Source organism: Syngnathus floridae, chromosome 5 (assembly GCF_059516105.1).
Source record: "Syngnathus floridae isolate MCC-2025c chromosome 5, RoL_Sflo_1.0, whole genome shotgun sequence".
NCBI classification, from domain to species: domain Eukaryota; kingdom Metazoa; phylum Chordata; class Actinopteri; order Syngnathiformes; family Syngnathidae; genus Syngnathus; species Syngnathus floridae.
In genome coordinates this window covers 11,014,272-11,035,450 of record NC_142417.1, presented here as the reverse complement: position 1 = coordinate 11,035,450, position 21,179 = coordinate 11,014,272, and the positions used below count along the sequence as shown (strand labels likewise).

Below are 21,179 nucleotides of genomic sequence, written 5' to 3'. Positions count from 1 at the left end.
GATGCTCTATTGGTGTTTTGTTGGTGGGAATGGGGGTGTGAAACATACAGTGGGATAGGATAGAATAGAGAATAGGCATATGTAAGAAGCACAGTATAGAATGCAACTTTGTCTGCTGGTGCAGGATTTCAAACATTCTACCAATTCTATCATCCCAGCATCAGTCACTTTACTCATGAGTCACTCACGTCATGCAGGATTTTTCTGCTACAAGCTATGGATCAAGATGTAATTACAATGGACACCAAGCGGTGCCAGCATTTAGAGGCATATACATGGGAATTACAATATGTTTATGTACAGTATGTATAGTATGTAGCAAGGCTGGTTGATGAGTCAGTATCAATATGTATCATAATAGACTCGTGATTGATATCAATCCGAAACTGAGTGTTCAATAAAAAAAAAAAATCAGGAAGAAAACCGTTACGACATTCGCATGCCTTAGAGAGAGGCTACAATTAGACTTGTGACACAATCAAAAGCGTGAAAGGAGACATTTTGAGCCCAAATATTTTTTTTTTTGCACAGCTGAGTCACCAAATGCCCACTCAGAAGCCACCTAACCAATAAAGTACAGGCATGCACACACACTTGTCGTAGGTTGAAGTGTTGCTGAACTTTCTTCAAATAAATGACCATGCCTTGATTTATTCACCTTTGGTTGCCATATTTTCTTCCACTTTAAAACAATTCCTCGAAAATATTCACTAGTTTACCATATGGATTTGACTTAAAGCAAATGAAAGGAAAAAGTTGATTCTCTGATGTGTAGTACCGAAGGTGTTTTGGTGTCAGAGTTGCTGAGGTGTCAGTACTTGAAAAAAGGAGATCATTATTCCCATGTCATGCTGACAGTTGTTTCGGGGCTCAGCGCCAATACCAGACGATAATCATACCCGCAGCAAGGCAGCAATGAACTTGCCCTACCACTCTACTGTCTTCACAACACTTTCATCATTCTCCACTTCAAACACAAAAGCAGCTGTCTCCTTTGATGCCATTGTCAAAAAATTGAGTTTTGTGCAGTTGTATTTAAACTCCGCCCCCTCAGCTGAAACCTTGACAAAGCCGTGCAAGAGACAGTTTGAACATGAAAAGAGCAGCTGTGTTGTCTGACACATGTCTTGTATGTGACTCCATCAGGACAGAACACAGCCTCTGCCCAGCTGAGCTCGCCATCTTCATGTATATAAGATCGAGAAATAATGAATTTTACCCCAGTGGGATAAACTCAGGGGGACTGAACTGTGAACTGTGAGCTGTGAGGTCACTGTTTTTTGGGATATCATTCATTTTAATTAAATTGTGACATTGGTTTCTCAGCGACTGCATTATTGTCAGTATATTGTAAATGTGTTACTTTGTTAAATAAACAACCAAAGAAATATAAAAAAAGAAAAGAAAACAGGGTTGCGGGTGGAACAGTCAGTGTATGTAGGAACAATTGTCAGGTGTCCGTTCGTATACAATGCAGACATCTATGACCACGATTTATTATTGGGAATTAGAATCCCATGTCTGTTCCGTATGAGAAAACCTCAGCACAAGAAGAACCAAAGAATTTTCCAGTCAGCTAAACAGAACCTGGTTGCAGAAGCATCTGGTTGAGCTTGTCGGAGGCATCAGACGCAGTTGCTTCATAATGACTATAATCACAGCAGATAAGCAACTAGTGCATGGTAAGGAGGGCGGAGATTAAATGGTGAAAGGAACAGAAAGAGAGAAAAAGTAATTGAATCTTTTGGAGAGGCGTTTAGATGAAATCCATTGGCTATGTGGGAGATGCTTTTCAGTGAATGACATTTAGATTACAGAGGTGCCTTGTTCGCCATCACGGTCAATACCTCCTACTTTACAATGGCACTACTCACAGTCTTAGCAACACATACTCTCTGCACAGATCCTGGAGTGTGGATATTCTCGGGGGTTAGGTGGGAATAACTAGTGGTGTATTATTGCTAAAATATACAGCAAGTCGTGCTGCAGATACGCAATAACACAACCATTGGACTTATCTGAAAAGCACCACTGCCACCTCAGTATGATCGACCAATTATCCTAAAAGCTAAATTAATTCTCCTTATGGTCAACATCCAATGAATTGTTGAACCTACAGCAACTTAATGACCCCACAGGCTTTCCGCCATCACAGCTGCTGTATTGACACAGACCAGCATATCCTTAATGTTCGAGGAATCACATATCGCCATGGTGACACCCTTCAAATGTATCACAGATTAATGATATATCACAGTGAGAGATCTACAAAAACCATTAGTAAGCCTGACACCCTGACGTCAGATTTTAAAAAATTTCCAAGTAATCTTTTTGATTTATTAAAGGGTGTCCAGGTTCATCGGGAGTGATTCCAGATTTATCACATCCTGGTTAGAATTATTAATGATTTTCAATTTGTAAATCTGATGCTGCCGTGTTCAGAGGAGCTGCACGGAATCACCAAAGGCCGATATCTGAGTCTGAGATTTGCTCCCTGAGCGTGATTACTTTATCAAAATATTGCAATCTTATATTTCACTTAGTTTCCACTCTTGCAGAGCCGTCCACGCCACCTTCATTTCTCCCACCTCACGTACGACTGCCACACACATTCATCAAAAACTGCTTCTAAACACCAGAGCGGCCACGGCTAATCTTCTGAAGTTACACATTGCACTATTAGTTCCAAGTTCCTGACACATGCACTTTTAAGGACCTACTGTGTCAACATGTCAAATGAGTGTGGCCCGCAGACGGCTGTACATTGCAATCTTTCTCAACGTTGATGAGCAGCACAGCAAAGATCATCATCACTTTCCAAAGATAGCCGAGAACTGTTGAGCTTTGCTTCAAATGTCACGTCGGTGCATCTATGCCATAGCCCGACTGTGCGTGTTCATAGCGCAATCAGTTCTGTGTGAGCACGCCTTTGTGTGGCATATGCCCACTCAGACATGAATAAGAATGGCACTTTGCAAGTAAGCACGATGAACATGTACGACGTGTATGGCCTTGACACCTTTTGCTGAAATGAGCTTTTTTGCAGCAGCCATCAGAACAAAGCCCTTGATGCACTCAATAAAACTATAAAGAACTTCTTACATGCTGGCTGCCGTGCAGCAATTACTTTAAATGCTCTTCTCTATAAATAATCACTGGATGAAAATGTAGCCAACCTTTTGTGGCTGTTCACATGTTTACTTCTCGATGGTACATCTCACTTTGATGGGAATCAATAGATGTGTGAAAGTGCTTGATAACCCTCTCCAGTCCTTGTCCTGCTCGCAGATAAATACATCTCTTTCATGCCACATCCATGATTCATTGCTGATCGTGCCAAAATAAATGTGTTAGGAATAGCATCTCTTTACTTATTCAAAAGACTCATTGTTTCCCCTTCCCTGAACACCAACGACATTGGAGGGATTTTACTACTCCAGGGTTATGTTAAATAACATGGTGGATAAGAAGTTTTAGAAATGATGTGTGGTATTCACAAAGAAGCCTGATATATTCCTTCATTTATGTATATTAATTTAGGAAATATAGTCGATGATACTGATGATGGTTAGGCTTGGTTAACGAATGGAAAGTAAGAAAACCAACAACAGCCAAATCCATAGAACAGAAGTGTAATAAAAAGTGGTGGGTGGGGGGTTTATATTTCGTATTTTTAGTATTTCTTGGCTCTGCACAGCAACAATTTGAGGATGCCAGCCTTCTAGCAAGCTGTTTGCTAACAAATAGCCACACACACAAGCACATATTCTCCCTTTTAATCAGTTTTGTATGGATTGAAGAAACTTGATTTTACGTCTTAATTAGAGGACCGGATATTGTGACTTCCCGACAGAATAAGGTTAACGGTTTCCTGGTTTTCTCTGGTCACATGCTCCCATGGGCCAAACCGACACCAGACTTTTGTAATCACAAGTCTAATTTTGATTGCAGGTAGAAATGTAACAAAAAAAAGGTCTAATAAGCAAAGCATTGTTTAAGGCATTTGTTGTCCTGGATTTTTTTTTTTTTGCAGCAGCAGCAGCTTGTATTTGTGCTCTTATCTGCTTTCTTCACCCTATTAACCAAGAAAGCAACACCCCAAAAAAAAACACAAACATTGAAAGAAACATGTAATGAGACAGATGTCTTAGTACTAAAACATATGTGTGATATTTTATTAAGCTACTATAACCTTAAGAAGACTTAGGATATTAACACTGCCTTTAAATGAGTGTTGTTTTCTACTAACAATCTTTGTCAAAAGGAGCTGCAAGATGGTCAAAAGGAGCTGCAAGATGGACATGGATGACTTGCTCTGTGGTTGGAGGGACAGGACTGGAGAAAGTAGCAGGGCTTTATTAGTGTCAGACAAGCAATGATAGTAATGAATTTCAGCAGTTTGGGAGGACTCTGCACCAGTCTTGATATTCATGCAGTCAAGAGCTGTGCGTGCTGATTGCGACATACAGTGCACAACACACCCAGCGTAAGCCATCTTTTAAATGATTCCTAATAAAAAAATCATGTCCCTGTCAATTTTGTAAATGGTTGAAATGCAATCCCTAAGACACCAATTTATTGCCAAGTTATATTTTGTTATAAGGCTGTGAGGCAATAGAGCCTGATCATTTTGTCCATGTACAATAAATGACCTTTTATTGAGAATGTCAATAGAAGGATCTGGTTACCTATGTTGAGTGAGGGGGAGGACCTTAATTGCTCCCAGTGAGTGCAGTCTGAGGACTTGATTAGACCTTGAACCACTTCTCATGTTTTTCATTTGTGTGGTGACGACCTTCCTCCTGACTCAAATCAGCCCGGGCTCATTCCACGTCTAGCGCTCTCTGGAGATTCATGCCCCAGCGAGTCCGACTGCTTCAAGAGCTGACTTCATTCTGGTAACTCTTACTCTTAAAATGCCTGTTAGCTCTATGAATAGCAGATATCCCATTACATTTTCACTGGAGGATTTTTCCAAATTATTATTATGAGTTGCAAGTTGAGGAAACATGAGCATTTAAATGTCAGTCTACTGGTCCATATGAAAATGGAGAACATCAAAATTAATGAGCAAATCATGTAAATGACAATATAAATAATATAGCTGTATTTGTAAAATTAAGGTACGTGAAGATGCAAAATCATGACGGAGATGCTGGATTTTAATGGGGGTTTGTCTTTTTTTTGTTTGTTTGTTTTATTAGATCAAGCGGCTGCGACAGAATAAAAAGAGAAGACCATGGAAATCACAATTACAGCACCCCACTGACCCACCTGCCATTAGCAAGATGAATTAGCTCGATCCATGCTCGTGACAACAGCTACAGAAGGGAAAATGATCCTGGTGCCACGAAGACTTGGACTCCCAGACAGCACCAGGAAGCAGACAGGGGCCAATAGACCCCAGGGAAAGGGAGAAAGACATGAATAAGATAAACACCTTCACTAAGGCTGCAATTGTGTAATGATGACATAGCTCGCATGCTATAAAATGAAAAAGAGCAGCAGCGCAACACAGTGCAGTGACCGCACATTCTATTTCTGAGGCACAAATTAATATAGAGAAAAGCGTAATATTTCAGATGAGTTTGGTGAGTGGAAGTACACGCTCCATTTTCCCTTTTTCAACGAGTGCATTGGCCCCCTGTCTTCCAAAGTTTCCCACCATTTAATTCAGTTCAATAATAAATTACAAAGTTCTGATAGTGTGCTCACACATCCAATGAATATGACTGGAATGCCTGTATTGTAAATACACATGCACATGACTTTCGAATCCTAATGTAATGATCCCTCTGGGTGGCATGTTTAAGGTGAGACAAAACAATATGAAGGTGCTAGCTAAGGTTGTAGACAAATACTATATGTCCTCCATAGGACTGATCTGTATTTGTTCTGCTCTGAATCATAGGTGGCCCAAAGCTGTCTTGATAAATAGCTTCTCCAAGCAAGTATGGTGTATGCTCTCTGACACTATAGGTCACATAACCTTGTTGTCAGGACTAAGACTAATGCAATGTGAAGTGTCAAGTTATTATACTGAAACTAGACTGTGGAGTGCAACCTGAGCCACTGTGGTGATAGCAAGTGGGAGAACAAGCCAAGGTGAATGTAAAAAGGTCATAAAAGGGGGAGATACAGAGCAAATGAGAGGGTAGCAAAATCCTCAGTACTAAGTGGCGCTTGTTGGAGGGGGAAAAGCACCATGGGTCTTGGTGGCTGGCGTAAATCATAATTGGCTGCTAGTGCATGCACAGCACAATGCTGACTTTATCGTCACACATCATTCCAGGCAGGCAATGTGTGTGTTTATTTCAGGAAAACTAAATAATGCAGTAATAATCCTCCTCGCCCTGTCTCACGAGCAAATGTCTGTGCACCTGTCAAGAATCTGCAGTGCGCTGTCTATTGAGAGAGTTGCAAGAAGAAAACATGGTATTATTACAGCTCTCTGTACTGTAAATTGTCTGCAGATGGCAAAAACAAGGCGCAGCTGTTAATACAGTGTGAAACACAAAATATGAAATATAAATACGTAGCCAGGGACTGAGAACAAACTGCACTAATCTAATGACTTCTCATTACACTTAGCAAGCGTATACTAACACTGCACTAGATGGAAAAGCCGCAAAAGCCTTGTCTAGATTATTTTGTTGTTTCTGGAGAATATCCAAGTCACCTGAGAGATTACAGATTTGGATTAACATCCACACCTCCACACATCGTATTTCTCACATCTGTTTGAAACCCCTCACAAATGCGACCGAAATATGATGCAATTATATGTTTTGCATTTAAGTATTCACAGCCACTTGAGTGTAATACATTGTAACACAGGGCTCTGAACAATGCACAAGAAGCAATAAATCAAATCATGAAAAATACATATTTTGTCTAATTTAATAACCACTCGAATAGTGTACACTAAATGATATTGTTCTCTAATGTAATCGACACTTGCTTAGTGCATATTGCTAATGTAATTCTACATTTTTATATTTAATGGTGCATGCTTTTCCGAATGCATTTTACTTACTTATATTGTCATCTTTAATGAACCTATGAGACTTCTCTAATAGGTATAATCTTAGAAAATGTATTGTTTTTATCTAAATGGTTGTGGGGCTAATGTTGTTGAGTACAGTGCTTAAAATCCAATGGTTGAAGTTGAGGAAGTAAATCTATCTATTTGAAAAAATATATTGTGCTAATAGATTCTAATGTAAATGGCCAAGAAGAGCAGTTATGGCCCTTAAACTCCAAATGCTTTCATAATCATTTTAGTATATGAACATGCATATGCACTGTTATTAGAAATCAGCATTCAGCTCGTGCTTAGCAGTTTAGTTTTATGTAGACAAAAAGAAGAGCAGTAGTAAACTACAGTATAAAGACAAAATGTAAAGGGAATTTCCTCATTATATGTCAAAATTAATCAATGAAACTTCTTAGTTGGCACCTCCTGAGCTCCATCCATGTGTAGTGGATGTTATCATATGTCATTCATAAATATGGCAACAGATCACATCAAATCATCTGAATCACTGTAGAAATTGAACACATTATTTTAATCATTACCATCAATATTTTTTTTTTAATTCCCCCAACTGGCTGCAGGACATTGAACACATGAGTATGTGCTGAGTCTGATGTGCCAGTTCTTCTGAAGTACTTCATTGCAAGCTGTTCTTATTTATGACACAAATGTCATACAGCTGAACAACTCTTTCTTACTATATGGGGGGGGTTAGGGTTGGGGGGGGGGTCCTAGTCACGTAACATCCTAAGCCGACGACCTACAACAGCAAAGATTTGATTTTCACAGAAAGGTGTTCAACAAAATTCTGCACTGGTTGAATGGACAAATATGCTCTCTTGGGAAACTGTCTGTACATTGCACCTAAATTAGACTCAAACTGTTACATCTCACTTTTCTCCTTCCTGCCCATCGACAATTGGCCTAAGACCAAAGAAAATATTTTATGTGTGAGTGTGAAGTCTATTGAAAAAAATGATGGTGTTAAGTATCCAAGAGGGTTGAGCTGGGCATAATCACAGAGTGAACGAGAGAAAATGAGAATAAATGGCCGTCACTTTCAATGTGAAATTGGTATCCATTAACTCTCCGGCGACCATAACTAGACTTCACGAAATTGCACTAATGTCATTACTGACCAGGTTACATCCTGAACTTCTAGCCTGCACTTTGGATTGCTTCGCAAGATAGGTTCTTATTATTTATTATTGCACTGTCTTTATTTTTTACAGGCCGTTCATGTGTCTTATAATGAGTCATCACACATAAACAAAAATAAATAAATGCATGCTGTCATCAAAGCAAAAGTTTTATTTGTTTTAAATTACACAACTACCACAAGGAAGACTTTTCAGTCCAGGGCGTCGTTGTTAGAAAGCAACACTAAACATTTTTATTACATTTGAATCACTTCCACAAATCATTTGTCATGACTTCTCAGTTTCAGAATCACATACAATAGAAAAAAGAGAAAAGAAGTTTGAACCCTGTTGAACAGAGCTGGAAATATACAGTTCTGAATACTGAAACTTTCTATGCATTACAGTCTGAAGAGTGATCTTTTTTTATTTGTTTTTTGGGTATGATTTAGTAATAAGATGATCAACATTCAAAATGTTTTTTTTAAGTATTTACAACAGTTTTACTGTTAACTTAGCGCAATTTTATCGCACTCCCTTCATAAAAGCCACAGACCAACAATGCACTCGCTCTTCTATTTTTCATGGTATTAGTTATCAGATTCACTTTTTTGTCGTTTTAAGCTGCAATATAGCAACAGAGTTTTATTAAAAGATTAAAATATACATTACATTACATAGAGAATGAGGAAGTTTAGTGTTGCAAGATGTTATCAAAACAAGTAATAGAATAAAAAATAAGTAGGGCAAAAAATGTGGTCATGATGTTTAGAGGTAGTGTGTGAGCACTCTAAGCTACAGGAATGGTGGACTTTGTTGGTATGAATTGTAATGAGGCAATAAAGCTGTGTATTGATTGTTGGGAAGTTGAAGTACTCTCAAGTTATGTTTTGTACAAGTTTGTGTGTCACTGGGCCTTGCGAGTTATGATCAACTGTGGGGGACTTTCACAAGCAGTACAAAATGTTTACATATGTACATACCAAACGTCACGTGATAAAATATGGGAATGTGTCATGTTGTGGTAACACAATCAATTACACTTCTTTATATTCCAGAGATGAATTATCATTGGCTTGTACTTATGTATACAGTTGTAAATTAAATTTTGGACATAACCACAAAGCTGCCATTGAGCTGTCAACAGTAGCATGGTTACTGTCACATTAACGGCCGTTCTAATCAATTTATTAGAAGAAAACAAAGAAAAAAAGTATTTTCAAAATAGGATTAAAAGAGTAATCACATACATTTGACATTTTAAATGCCATGTAAATATCCATCGTGTATTTTTAATACAGAGGATAAATTGAACGTTTGACGAATATCAGAGGCTGTTGGATATCTGCGCATGCAGTTTGTGCGCTCACCCTTCAACAAACGTGATTTACAAAGAAAACACTGAGGCAATCATGAAAAGTTGACTCTTCATGATAAAGATCCTTACATGTGGCATGTAGTTGTGGGAGATTACACCAAAAAAAAAAAAAACATAAAAAACCTAAATGTGGCATAAAAATGTTTTGGAGGTCCTCTGCAGTTGTGCAGCCAGTTCAGAGTCCTTGCCCATCTTGAGGCTTAAATGCTTGGAGTGTGGATCAATTGGAGGTATCCGAGTGCACACTGCTGGGTCCCTCTGTCGCAGATATTACTGAAGACGGAGTTGTTGCATCTTGCCACCCCCCATTAGTCTGAGACACAAACAGGGGAAGAGTGAAATGACTATCGCATTCTCTGCAATATGATTACATGATTTTAATCCTGAAATGGAACCAAACTCTTGCACAAGAACCACTTAACATCCCACGAGTCCTTAACTGGCATCTGATCTGTGTTTTAGGGGAAGATATTGATCAATCTCTCTCTTTCTCACTCAATCTCTCTCTCACTCAGGGCTGGTATCACAAAAGGTAGATTTCAGCCTACACTGTATGTAGACGTGCGTGGAATAAGGTAAAAATCCATGCAAGCATAGAAAGAAGACTTAAATTCCACCCATATATTGCATGTATAATAAAATGAGATTGACTGGTGAGCGGTCCTGGGTGTTTTCTCTTCAACTTGTCCTCATTAGACTTGCAGGAGAAGTAGAGCTTGTCCTAAGCTTGTCCCAAATGACTTTGGGCGATAGGCAGGGTAGACACAGTATACACGTATATGATAAAACTTTAGTAGATCAATAAAATGTACATCAACAGAATTGCTTAGATTGTTTTTCCTTGTCATGTCACCTTTGCATTAGAGATTGCGACCATGGGCTACACTTTAAATGTTCCGTAGGTCAATGATGTACTCGCTTCCTCTTCTGAGAAAGAGTCATAATGTTTTGCACGAGGTTTTGAGCTGTCAAATCAGCAAAGAGACAAATTTGTGTTGCTTCCCAACCAACGGGAGAGATGCTTCAAATCAGTGTCTAAGCAGAGTTCAGCAGCGTCCGGCAGCTTGTCGCTACATATTCTCCTGCCAGTCAGGAGGAGGGAGGGCTCGGCCTGGCTGAGGTGGGGAGAGCTGAGTGGAAGTGACAAGGCAGGGCCTCGCCAAGAGAGCCAGTCTTAGCCAGCCTGACTTTGCTTCGCTCTAGGCATGACCTAGCCTTTACTGGATCCATCTACGTCACCATCAACAACGCTAAAGGTTAGTCTATGCTAATATGTCCACAAAGCACTTTCTGGATGGAAACAGATGCAGTGCAACAATGACTTATTCAAGAATATTTTTGATTAATTCTCAATTTTTCATTGTATTTCATTTCTTTTTTTGTATATCATTTATTTGTGGGGGAGAAGGTGAGGATGACTCAGTAGTGCCCATCGCTATTTTCGTCAGGATTTTGCAAAGCTCCAGTGAGCCACTAGGCACAGGTCTACAGTGCACATGGAAGTGAGAAACCTTGTGAGAAAGTGAAAAACACTTGATCTAGCTGGGGGCTGACATGTCGGAAAGGCTTAGAGTAATAAGGCTTCAGCCGAGACAAAATGACACCGGAAGCTGCCGGTACAGACGATAGTATTTTCTCGCACAGAGACTGTCAACTATTTTCCACGCATGTATATTATGACTCAAATACGTCTTGCGTATTAAATAATATGATGAGGACTGAGCTGATTTCCAGATCACATATTAATCTAATCACCTTTTTTTAAAAAAAAAAAAAAAAACAATACCTCAGGAACTTTTGTGGGCAACTGTTACATTGATTTTAGGTTAATCACAAGAAGACGCACAAAGTTGCTAAGATATGTAAATAGAGAGAGCCATTCATCTTTTTTCTATCACACATATCCATTCATTATGGGGTCACGAGTGAGCTGGAAACCATCCAAGCCTATCAAGAGAGGCGAGAGGAGGGGTAGGCCTACACCCTGGACTATAGTTGCCGACCAATCAGCCAAGAGCATGATTCAGTCCATTTACGGGGAATGTGAAAGGAAGGAATCAGAAAACCCACAAAGCAGAGGAAAGATAGGAAGTACTCACATTTAAACTGTGTGGACTGTACATCGTGTTTCGGCCAAGAGCATCACTGTATCCTGCCGTCTGACTGATAACATGGCGCAGGGTATCCACCTGAAGGAACAGACAAGGTGGACAAGCTGTTCAACTTGGTGTGCGGCAACAAGGCAACGCTTACTTTACACATGCTCAGCATAGACTAGTAACTTGGCTGAAAGCGTATCACAACTCCAAAGACAGAAAAGGTGCTAAGCAGACCCAACAATAAAGCTTTAAGATTTGTTTAAACAAAGAAAGTAAATTACTGGCATGATATGGATATTTGAAATTTAAATTACATTTGAGAACTCACAATAAGTACAAGGAACAAAATCAGTAACTGGTTTAATTGAGCATTTACCATTACACTGTTTTTTTTGTTTGTTTGTTTGTTTTTAAATCAGAGATGTAAGGAAACCTTTCTAGAATTAATCTTGAATGGAATAATGGAATCTGCCCTTTTTTTCCTCCAGCACATCAGGTTTTTATACCACTACTAAAATTACTACTACTAATAATGATAACAATAATAATAATAATTGTAATATGGTAATATATTTAGTATTATTTATTCATAGCTATAAATTACAAAGTATGGGAAAATTTGTACTGCACAAGCTTCTATAAGTCATACCTAAAAACAAAAAATGGAAATATCTCAAAAACCTGATGTGTTAGGAAAAAAAAACAAGGACTTTTTTCTAAAACTTGCTTTAAAAAGACGCTTCGGGACTCATAGTCTACATTTACTACAAATTGTATAGCAGAACTTTATAAGGATAAATCGATATCACAGATGGTTGTTGTAAGCGCACAGTTGTGACCACTGCGCATTGAGATTACAGAATGGTAGACAGCAACAACAAGCAATAACACAATGAGACAAAAGAGGATAGAGGACAGTAACAAAAGAGGAACACATTACCCAAAACCCAATACCAACCCAAGAGGTCAAGTCAAAGCCATATGCATTCACCAAATGTTTACGTAGAAACGATGTCTGAAATCTTAAATTATATTTTGTCAGCCAAACCTTCCATCCAAAAACATATCATCAGTAGCCCCGTTTGGCGCTATCAGAGAGCCTCACTTTGCTTTAGCGTGCTTCAGACTGCACTGAGGATGGCTCAGTACACAGGCAAGACAAGGACAGCTCTCTGCACCGGCAGTGAGGAACTGTCCCTGATTATTAATCCTACCTGTGACTGTACATTGGCTCCGACTTGTGCCCCTTGGTAAGAATCCCCATTCAGACTCTGCATGCTCAAGTACATGTCCCCAGAGTTTGGGAGGTTAAAAGAACCTGAAGAACCTAGAGAGGGAAAATGTAAGTAGCTGAATAACATGAACGGGCTACTATAATAGGACTGCACATTCACACACACACACACACACACAAACACACGCGGGCACACACATACGAACGCACGCAAACATGTCTGAATAAATGAAACCCAACTCAAAGAGACATACAAATATACTTGAGAAAATGCCCATAAAGCAAGCAACTACCAGAGTGATGGAGGAAAGCAACAAAGCAAATAAACAAACGGATGGGGACAATAAGATTTTTACCAACACGATGGACACAAATGGAGTGAGAATCACACAACACAAGGGGCTCTACATGTGGTTGGTCGCTTAAGCTCCCAATTGCTCCACATCATCTACTCCCAATCTAACACTGGCGAAAGGTACCACATGGTAAATGACAAGAACGAGAAGAAGCTTATGAAAAGACCAGTACCAGTAAACATGTTGGTTAAAAGAGTGTTTTTGCTCTCTGCAGAATCCAGCTGAAACTCCTCATCTTTCATCTGGAATCCTGGATGCAAGAAAAAGGGACCACTTCATAAGCTTACCAAATCCCAATGTACGTAGTTCATCCCAGTCCAAACCGATCACATACTACATTTTACTCATTGCACTTCAACGGTCCTTTTGTATTATTTCAGAGGAAAATACTGATAATATAAGCATAATCACAATGCTCCTAGCTCCTATGTTTACACTTACATAGCCAAATAATATGCCACATTCCAAGTGACTACATACCATTACATTTAAAATGACAGGAAGCTGACAGAAAAGTCAAGCGAAAACAAATCCCATGGCAGTATTCAGATATGGTTTTTTTTGTTCTTTTCCAAAAATACATGTATTCTCGGTTCACGAGTCAGGAACGCTCCCTTTATGCATGAGTTTGCTTGGCACCAAGTGTCTTATAGACGGGAGACACTGTGATCCCCAAGCTGGGAGCTGAGCCTGTCACTCTCGCCTGCGTGAATGGTGCATGAGGGAGGGAGGTAGGCAGCAGGTTAAGGCCTGCGGTGTACGGCAGGTCTTTTTTTCCCCTCATCTTTCTTCTTCATTATGCAGGAGTGCCTACCAGAGTTAGGTGTAGTAGGGGAGTTGGTCTGGCTGTTCTGCACTGCAGCGGCTGCGGCGTGCGCTGCATTGACAGCAGTCTTGGCGGCGTACAGGTTGGCCTCCTCTTGAAACTTGCCAATATTTTTCTTGTAGCGGATGCGTTTGTTGCCGAACCAGTTGGATACCTGCGTGGAAGAGCACAGAGGGGAGGAGCAGAGGAGTCAGACATCAAGCAGCCACAGCAGCGTGCACTGAGCAGTGTGACTGTTTCAAGATGTCATGTTTGGGTCCATCAAGTACCCAATTCCCAGCCCCTGCAGCAATGTCCACTGGGTACACAAGCTAATTAAGCCATAATAAGGAGCCACTTGTGTCTTCTCATGGATGGGAGCCTGACATGCTCTCAGCTCTGTCTCCTGACAAAACCCAAACACGAGGGGCCCCTGCTGCTTCGACATGTCCGTTACTGCGTGGCTGGCTGTTAAGGATACACCCCACCCCTCAATGATATACACAGATGAGTATGAATATAAAATGAATATGAATATATGAATGAAAAAAACATAGGCATATGGTTACCCATTTTTGTCTTTTCAAAAGTTATTTTACATGACACTTTTCACATTTTTAACAGAGCAAAGTACTTTTGGGAAAGAGGTGAACTACTTTTTGTATACTACTCCCAAGGAATCTTTATCTATGTCAGGGGTCACCAAGATTTTTGAGCTACTTGGTCACTGATTAATATGACCGGTTACCAATTTGACACTTTATGAGGTCTAATTACAAATCAAGTGAGCATACCAGCCATTCAGTGAATTACTACTTCTACTGTCAGTATTTTAGTCACTCAACTACTTGTAGTAAATAGTGTGCATACTGTGAGTCTACTTGGACAGTCAGTGTTAAAATGTTTGTTTGTTTGTTTTTTTAAAAAAAAAGATTATACTGGAGAAATTAAAGTCTAAAGAAAGGGACACGTGTTAAGGTAAAGGGAGGAGTTGGGTAAGCAGAGTAGTTTGAAATGCAAATTTCACTCAAGTGAAACATCTAACATTAGTGAGACCCTAAAAAGTTGCATGAATCTTCTGAGTAGATGCTGGCTCTGTGATAAGAGCAGAATAATGATGAGATGATGCATGCTTTTAATGGTTCTATAAATTAGAGTGTCTCATTGCTGTGCTGCTGTAGCCCCCACCTCATCCACTCTATCTCACTGGCCTTGCAGCCCGCCGCTGGACCAGCCAAAGAGCAGCTGCCCCTAATGACGTTTTATTTAATTTCCACCCATGTGCTTAAATTTTAATATCCCCAGCAGCCAGCCAATGTTGTGGCATAAAAAGTGACTGGATTTGCAGGACAACAGATCATTTCTATCCTACACGTCTCTGCGCTCTAAATCTTTAATATCTAAGCAATTAAAATTAATGACCATTCAGGCGAGACCCACTGTCGGCAGCAGGGTTTCCTTGACATCAATTGTTTGATGGCTTTACCTAGAGGTTAAACTAACAAGCAAGGTTTAATTGGAAGCAATGAAAGCCCTGGCTATCATCCTTTTTACTTAACCTGCTTATAGTGGATTGGAATGACGTAATCTACACTCTTTTTTAATAGCCCACAAAGAGGATATCACATATTTTACTGATATTAGAATTCTTGTCTCACTTTTTTTGGGGCATAATTTTAATTAGTGAACACCTTAATCATCAAATGTGACCTTGAACTACTACAATTTGTTCACACCTTAATCACCATGGCAGGAAAGGAAGCAAATCCTTCCGTTTGCCAGTCAAAAGGGAATATTAAATATTTACAGTTCATGTATTCATTTACATGTTGTCCCTGTCCTTTGTGATAACATGTAATATGAGTCCACCACTATATAGTATAAGCCTGAAAGGCACATAGTCCGGCAAAGCCTTAAATGTCACACATTTTCTTTTCCTGCCCACTGAATACCGCCTTTGGTGGTTCTCCGGGTCAGCTTACTATCGAGCAATGCAAGGTGTGGATCACAACCTAATCTATAGAACTAATTCGCTTCCATCTTGGAGAAGGCCACGCATCCAGTCGACTGCTAAGTAAGGGCAGAGCCGGGGTGTTAACCACTCGAATACCTGACATCAGCAGCCTTGAAGTCAGCGATCGTGTAATGAGCATGTGGACTGTTGGTGAGAAAACAATAGAGTTGCTCCACATTGTGAGAGACTGAGAAGCTGTTGTACTCTAATTGAATCAATAATCCTCCCCAATCAATGAAAATAAATGATAAGTTTATGACTACAGTTTGGAGAACCCTGAACTTTCACTACAAATAGAATTTTTTTTTACATGATGTTATCCAGATAACAAATGAGCACAAATCGTTGTTTCTCTAAAAGCAGTGATGTGGCTCAGGAGAATAAGAAAGAAATTCTTATTAATTTTTAGATTATATACTACAGCATGGCTCTGGAGTTGCCTAAAAAAAAAATCAAACAATTTCAATGTCCACCTTTCCAACAATAATGCTTGGTGTTTCATCAGCAGTGGCAAAGCTTCCGACTGTTATTGGCAGACCACTCACGATGGATGGTTGTTACTTGATGAACTGTTTGAATAATCAACAAAGCCCACAAAAAGAATGTGGGATTTTGACAAATTACTTAACAAAGCCTACAGAGAAGGCACTGCGATTGGATTGTGAGTGTGTAAAGCTGTGAGGGATAACACACTTAGGGTGCACGAGACATTAGGGTGAGCCTCACATTTTGCTACTCACTTAAAATGAGCTAAAGCATTAAGAATAAGTCAATAGTAATGTCTGTTGTGGCCTCTGTTTGTCGAGGAGTGCGCCACTAATGGGGCCTGAGATGAGTTCAAGTGAATTTTTAAAGGCACTCTAATTCTTGCAAGGACTGATTTGTTCTCATGGGGACAGGTACAGTGGCCTGCTTAGCAAGGCACTCGAAAAACTGAACTAAGTTCCACTGGTGCCCATTTCTTGAAGTGTTGCAGCATGATTGTGCAATGGCCAAGGGGGTAAATAGAACAAAAGGTAGATATTCAGAACATCACACATCCTGTCGATGCCAAACAACAGACAAACAATAGTAAATGCAAAGTAGCATGTGACACATACTGTAGTCTGTACACACAAAATATGATGGGAAAATTAGTGTGCTTGGAAAATATGAGCTGACCAAAATAGTCAATGGAACTGTGCAATTTAAAGGTGGGATGTGGATTGTTCTATTTTAAAAATATCAATTATACTCAATCTTGTTCTTTGAATTCATAATAGCATTAGCAATGATCTAGTTGTGTGAGGAGGGAGGGGGTCTGTGCAGTGAAGTGGCTATTACATACATAAACAAAAGAGGTAACAAAGAAATGAAAACAGTGGATCAGGAGAAGTTATGACATACCTGAGATACCGTGATGGTGCTTCCCACCCCCTGAAGGCAAAAAAGAATGGGCTTTTACAGTATCTGACTCTTCATGACTACACTCAATATACCCCTTAACACTCCCCTCCCCACACAGAACAAAACACTGCAGATGAATCGTTATGTTATAGATTGATGTCTCTCTGATATTGTGCCTCACGAGGACGAGCATAGAACAATATAACGTGTTTGTGTTAAGCGTCTCGATAGTGGTCAGCGGGAAATAACAGGGGAGTGTACACAATAATAATTTAGATGTGGGGCGGGAAGTTAGGTGTCAGAGATAGTCCCTTCAGGTTTACACCCAACGAGGAGGCGAAGCCGTTAAGTCACATTTGGTAATCTTTAAAACGATAACAGCATTAGGGGAGTCTTTAAACCATCATCTTACAGTGTTTTGAAGCACAACATTAGGAATCTTATTTTTCTCCAAAATTAATGATTTCTTGCCACTTTATGACCTGAGTGAGTGACAGGCAGGAAAGAGAGCGCATGTGGTGGATGGGAATGAGTGTCGAGAGGGAGTTGGGGGAGGTGGATGGCGGGGGAGAAGGCGTTGGGGCAGTTAAGGAAGGACAGCATAGTGCTTTGATTGAGGCCAAGATGATGGTCCTCCTCCCCTCCCTGTGGCCCTGCTCAGACTGCCTTGACTGAAGCATCATTAGGCAGTCACAATGTCAAGGTTAGCTGAGGACGCTGTGTCTTGGTGCTGTAACCCACGGTAAGGGTCCCTCTAGGCTTTTTCCTTCCCCACCCTGATTAGCCACCAGCTACTGTTGGATGTGCGCTACCCACCTGGGAAACTGTGATGCTGCATTTCTTGGCCAGCTCTTCTTTCGCCTCCTCGCTTGGGTAGGGGTTGCTGAGGTGTGAGTAGAAGTACTCGTTCAAAATTTCTGTCGCCTGCTTGCTGAAGTTTCTCCTTTTCCGCCTGAGTGGGGAGTAAAACCAAAGAAAGGCCGGGCGAGCCTATTAGTGGGACCAGCATTAACTCATCCATTTGGATCACACAAATTGCACAATCAATCTCGCACATAAATGGTGAAAATGATGAGGAATGGGCTCTAAGGGCCCCGAGAAGCAGAACGATGTACTCTGTCCTGCCGCAAGTCTCGTCAAGACAAAAGAGACGGGGGGGGGGGGGTCCGACCAACACACTGACAAGCAGACACGAAAACAAATGCACACACAACCACGAAACACATACAATGTTTAATTTGGTCTGTTGGTCTCTGATTTCCAGTCCAAGCGTGTAATGTGCAGAGTTTAGTGCCGTGGATGGGTGGGCTTCGTGATGGAGCGCGAAGCCCAGTCGGAGTGCATCTCGGTACATTATAGAAATCACGGCATGCACAGTTGAGCATTGTTCCTTAAGTGCCACAGCCCCAGGGATCTCCAGCAGAAACAAGCAAACTCTAACTAGATCTGGGTCCGCTTCCCTCCCAAGGGCACTACTTATCACATTCGTGAGCATTTGCTTATTTGTTGCCGTGTTTACTAGGGCCTAGCACAGGCAGTGGGCAGCAAATGTGCTTCCGCTCGGCTTGTTTGGCATAAACTTGTGGTGAGTCTCACAAAATTGCGCATTTCCACACTCAACATTTGCTTTACACATGACCTGACCCTCAATTCACTTTGTTCTTAGGTAGGCGGGGATAATTGTCCAGAAAACTGCATGGAGCAAAGATATTATTAAAACCTTCTATCTCTGCGATAACGGCCTGTTTTGACTAGAAAGTACAAACAATGATTTTGGGGAAAAAAAAGGTTGCAAAATAATCAGTATAAACCTTTTCAAAAATTTAACGAATATTAAATATACATATTTGTTTGTTTTTATATTTGTATGAGCCTTTGTATACGCTCTAGAAATAAGAGATTTTGTGCAATACTAGATAATCAAACAATAAAACAATTTCTCCAATCAAACAATTTAATTTGAAGTTTTACTTTCAGATCTAATGCTAATGCTTTTAACTTTTTTGAAGTGTGCCACTGTGAGCTGTGCATCCGCAGAGAACACGATGCAATAATGCATTTTTTTTGTACGACAGTGGTTGAGTTTAAGGCAGCTCGGTGGCGCATTGGGTAGCACGTCCGCCTCACAGTGTGGAGGGTGCGGGTTCAATTCCATCTCTGGCCCTCCCTGTGTGGAGTTTGCATGTTCTCCCCGGGCCCGCGTGGGTTTTCTCCGGGCACTCTGGTTTCCTCCCACATCCCAAAAACATGCTTGGTAGGCCGATTGAAGACTCCAAATTGTCCCTAGGTGCGAGTGCAAATGGTTGTTTGTCTGTGTGCCCTGCGATTGGCGAGCAACCGGTTCAGGGTGTCCCACGCCTACTGCCCGATGACGGCTGGGATAGGCTCCAGCACACCCGCGACCCCCGTGGGGACTAAGCGGTTCAGAAAATGGATGGATGGATAGTTGAGTTTAAAACTAGTAATACTCTATACTACTCAAACATTTCTGTCAGATTTTCTTCTATTTTTTTTTTTTAATTTAGAAAGATTTGGCTCCATGGGTCAAAGCGAAGCAATAAACTTGTGAATAACATGAACTAACCTGGCATCAAGGAATCTGGAGCGCAGGATCATGACAGCCTCGCAAGTGCTTTGTTTCAGTTGCATTTGGATGGAGCTGAATTTACGGTGGATGATTCCCACCATGCGCTCAATCTCTTTGGGCGAGATGGGCCGCGTACGAGACTGTTCCCGCAGCAGGTTCATCACATGGGTTGTGAATTCGTTACACGCCTGTCGAGTAGAAACACAGACAAAAAAAAAAAAAAGTCTGTTTTGTAAACGGCACACTCACCAAAAATCCCCCAAATCCCAAAAGTCCTCAACAATTGTGCAGATTTTCATATAGTGAATAAGTTTATGAGACTTTCAAATCCGTACAATTGTTTATATATTACTTTGACATAATATCTGAAGTCATATATGAATATAAATGTCAATTTGCAATTTGGCTTTGGCCTAATGCAGAGTGAATTTAAACAGCTTTCAGTTAAATCGGTAATTCATACATGATTAATTAGAATAACCCATTTATGTCGTGCATGCTTTAGCTCATTACTCTGAGTAAAATTCGTTAAGTATTTACATTTAGATAATTAAAACCTGGAAATATCCCTAAGAAAGATGCATGCACTTCTGGCAAAGTGGTGCATGCCCCTGCAAAGCTACCTCCACTCACTGAGAGTATATTAAGTCTAATTTACCTCTCTGGCTAGATGAAGCATTACTGCTACATTTTTTTTTTTTTTTACCATAATGTCTCTGTATTTAATGGAAGGATCAGAGCACCAAGTGAGATAATGATCCATTCACTGGACAAATTTCACTTACAGTTACTGGAACACATTTTCTGTTTCTTGAAAGAAAAAAAAAACAGGTCTTATCCTATAACTTGCTAATTAATTTGCAACGTATAACAAAGATGGTTTTACTTTCCCCGAGAGTGCCTTTTTTGCTCAAGAAAATTAAACTGACAGTCATTTCCAATAATATCAATCTGTTTAATCACTAATTGCTAATTACACGGGGAACGGCACTTTTACATCTGTAAAATCAATATGCCGCCATGTCTTGGTGTGGCATCGTCGACAGAATTGGAGACCAATTCGCTCGCGCCATCGGCCCAAGTGGACAGAGCAACGCAAAACTATTATTTTGAGTAAGTGTCAATGTTCACAGTATTAAATAGGA

The 21,179-nt window shown here is 40.3% G+C and overlaps 1 protein-coding gene across 4 annotated transcripts in view; it reads right to left on the bottom strand.

Moving 5' to 3' along the window:
* Positions 1-8,327: 8,327 nt before the first annotated feature.
* pbx3b (pre-B-cell leukemia homeobox 3b) overlaps positions 8,328-21,179 on the bottom strand; it is a 54,770-nt gene continuing 41,918 nt past the window's right edge. Inside the window, exons 4-11 of one of the 4 annotated variants that reach the window (XM_088376840.1) lie at positions 20,032-20,222; positions 18,264-18,399; positions 17,448-17,477; positions 14,057-14,222; positions 13,415-13,492; positions 12,867-12,979; positions 11,653-11,742; positions 8,328-9,866 (exon numbers count right to left, since the gene is read on the bottom strand). In XM_088376840.1, the coding sequence (XP_088232966.1) occupies positions 9,774-9,866; positions 11,653-11,742; positions 12,867-12,979; positions 13,415-13,492; positions 14,057-14,222; positions 17,448-17,477; positions 18,264-18,399; positions 20,032-20,222 (897 nt within the window). In that variant the 3' untranslated portion in view covers positions 8,328-9,773. The remainder of the gene's footprint in view (positions 9,867-11,652; positions 11,743-12,866; positions 12,980-13,414; positions 13,493-14,056; positions 14,223-17,447; positions 17,478-18,263; positions 18,400-20,031; positions 20,223-21,179) is intronic. The other 3 variants (XM_088376842.1, XM_088376841.1, XM_088376843.1) reach the window with 3 other exon arrangements.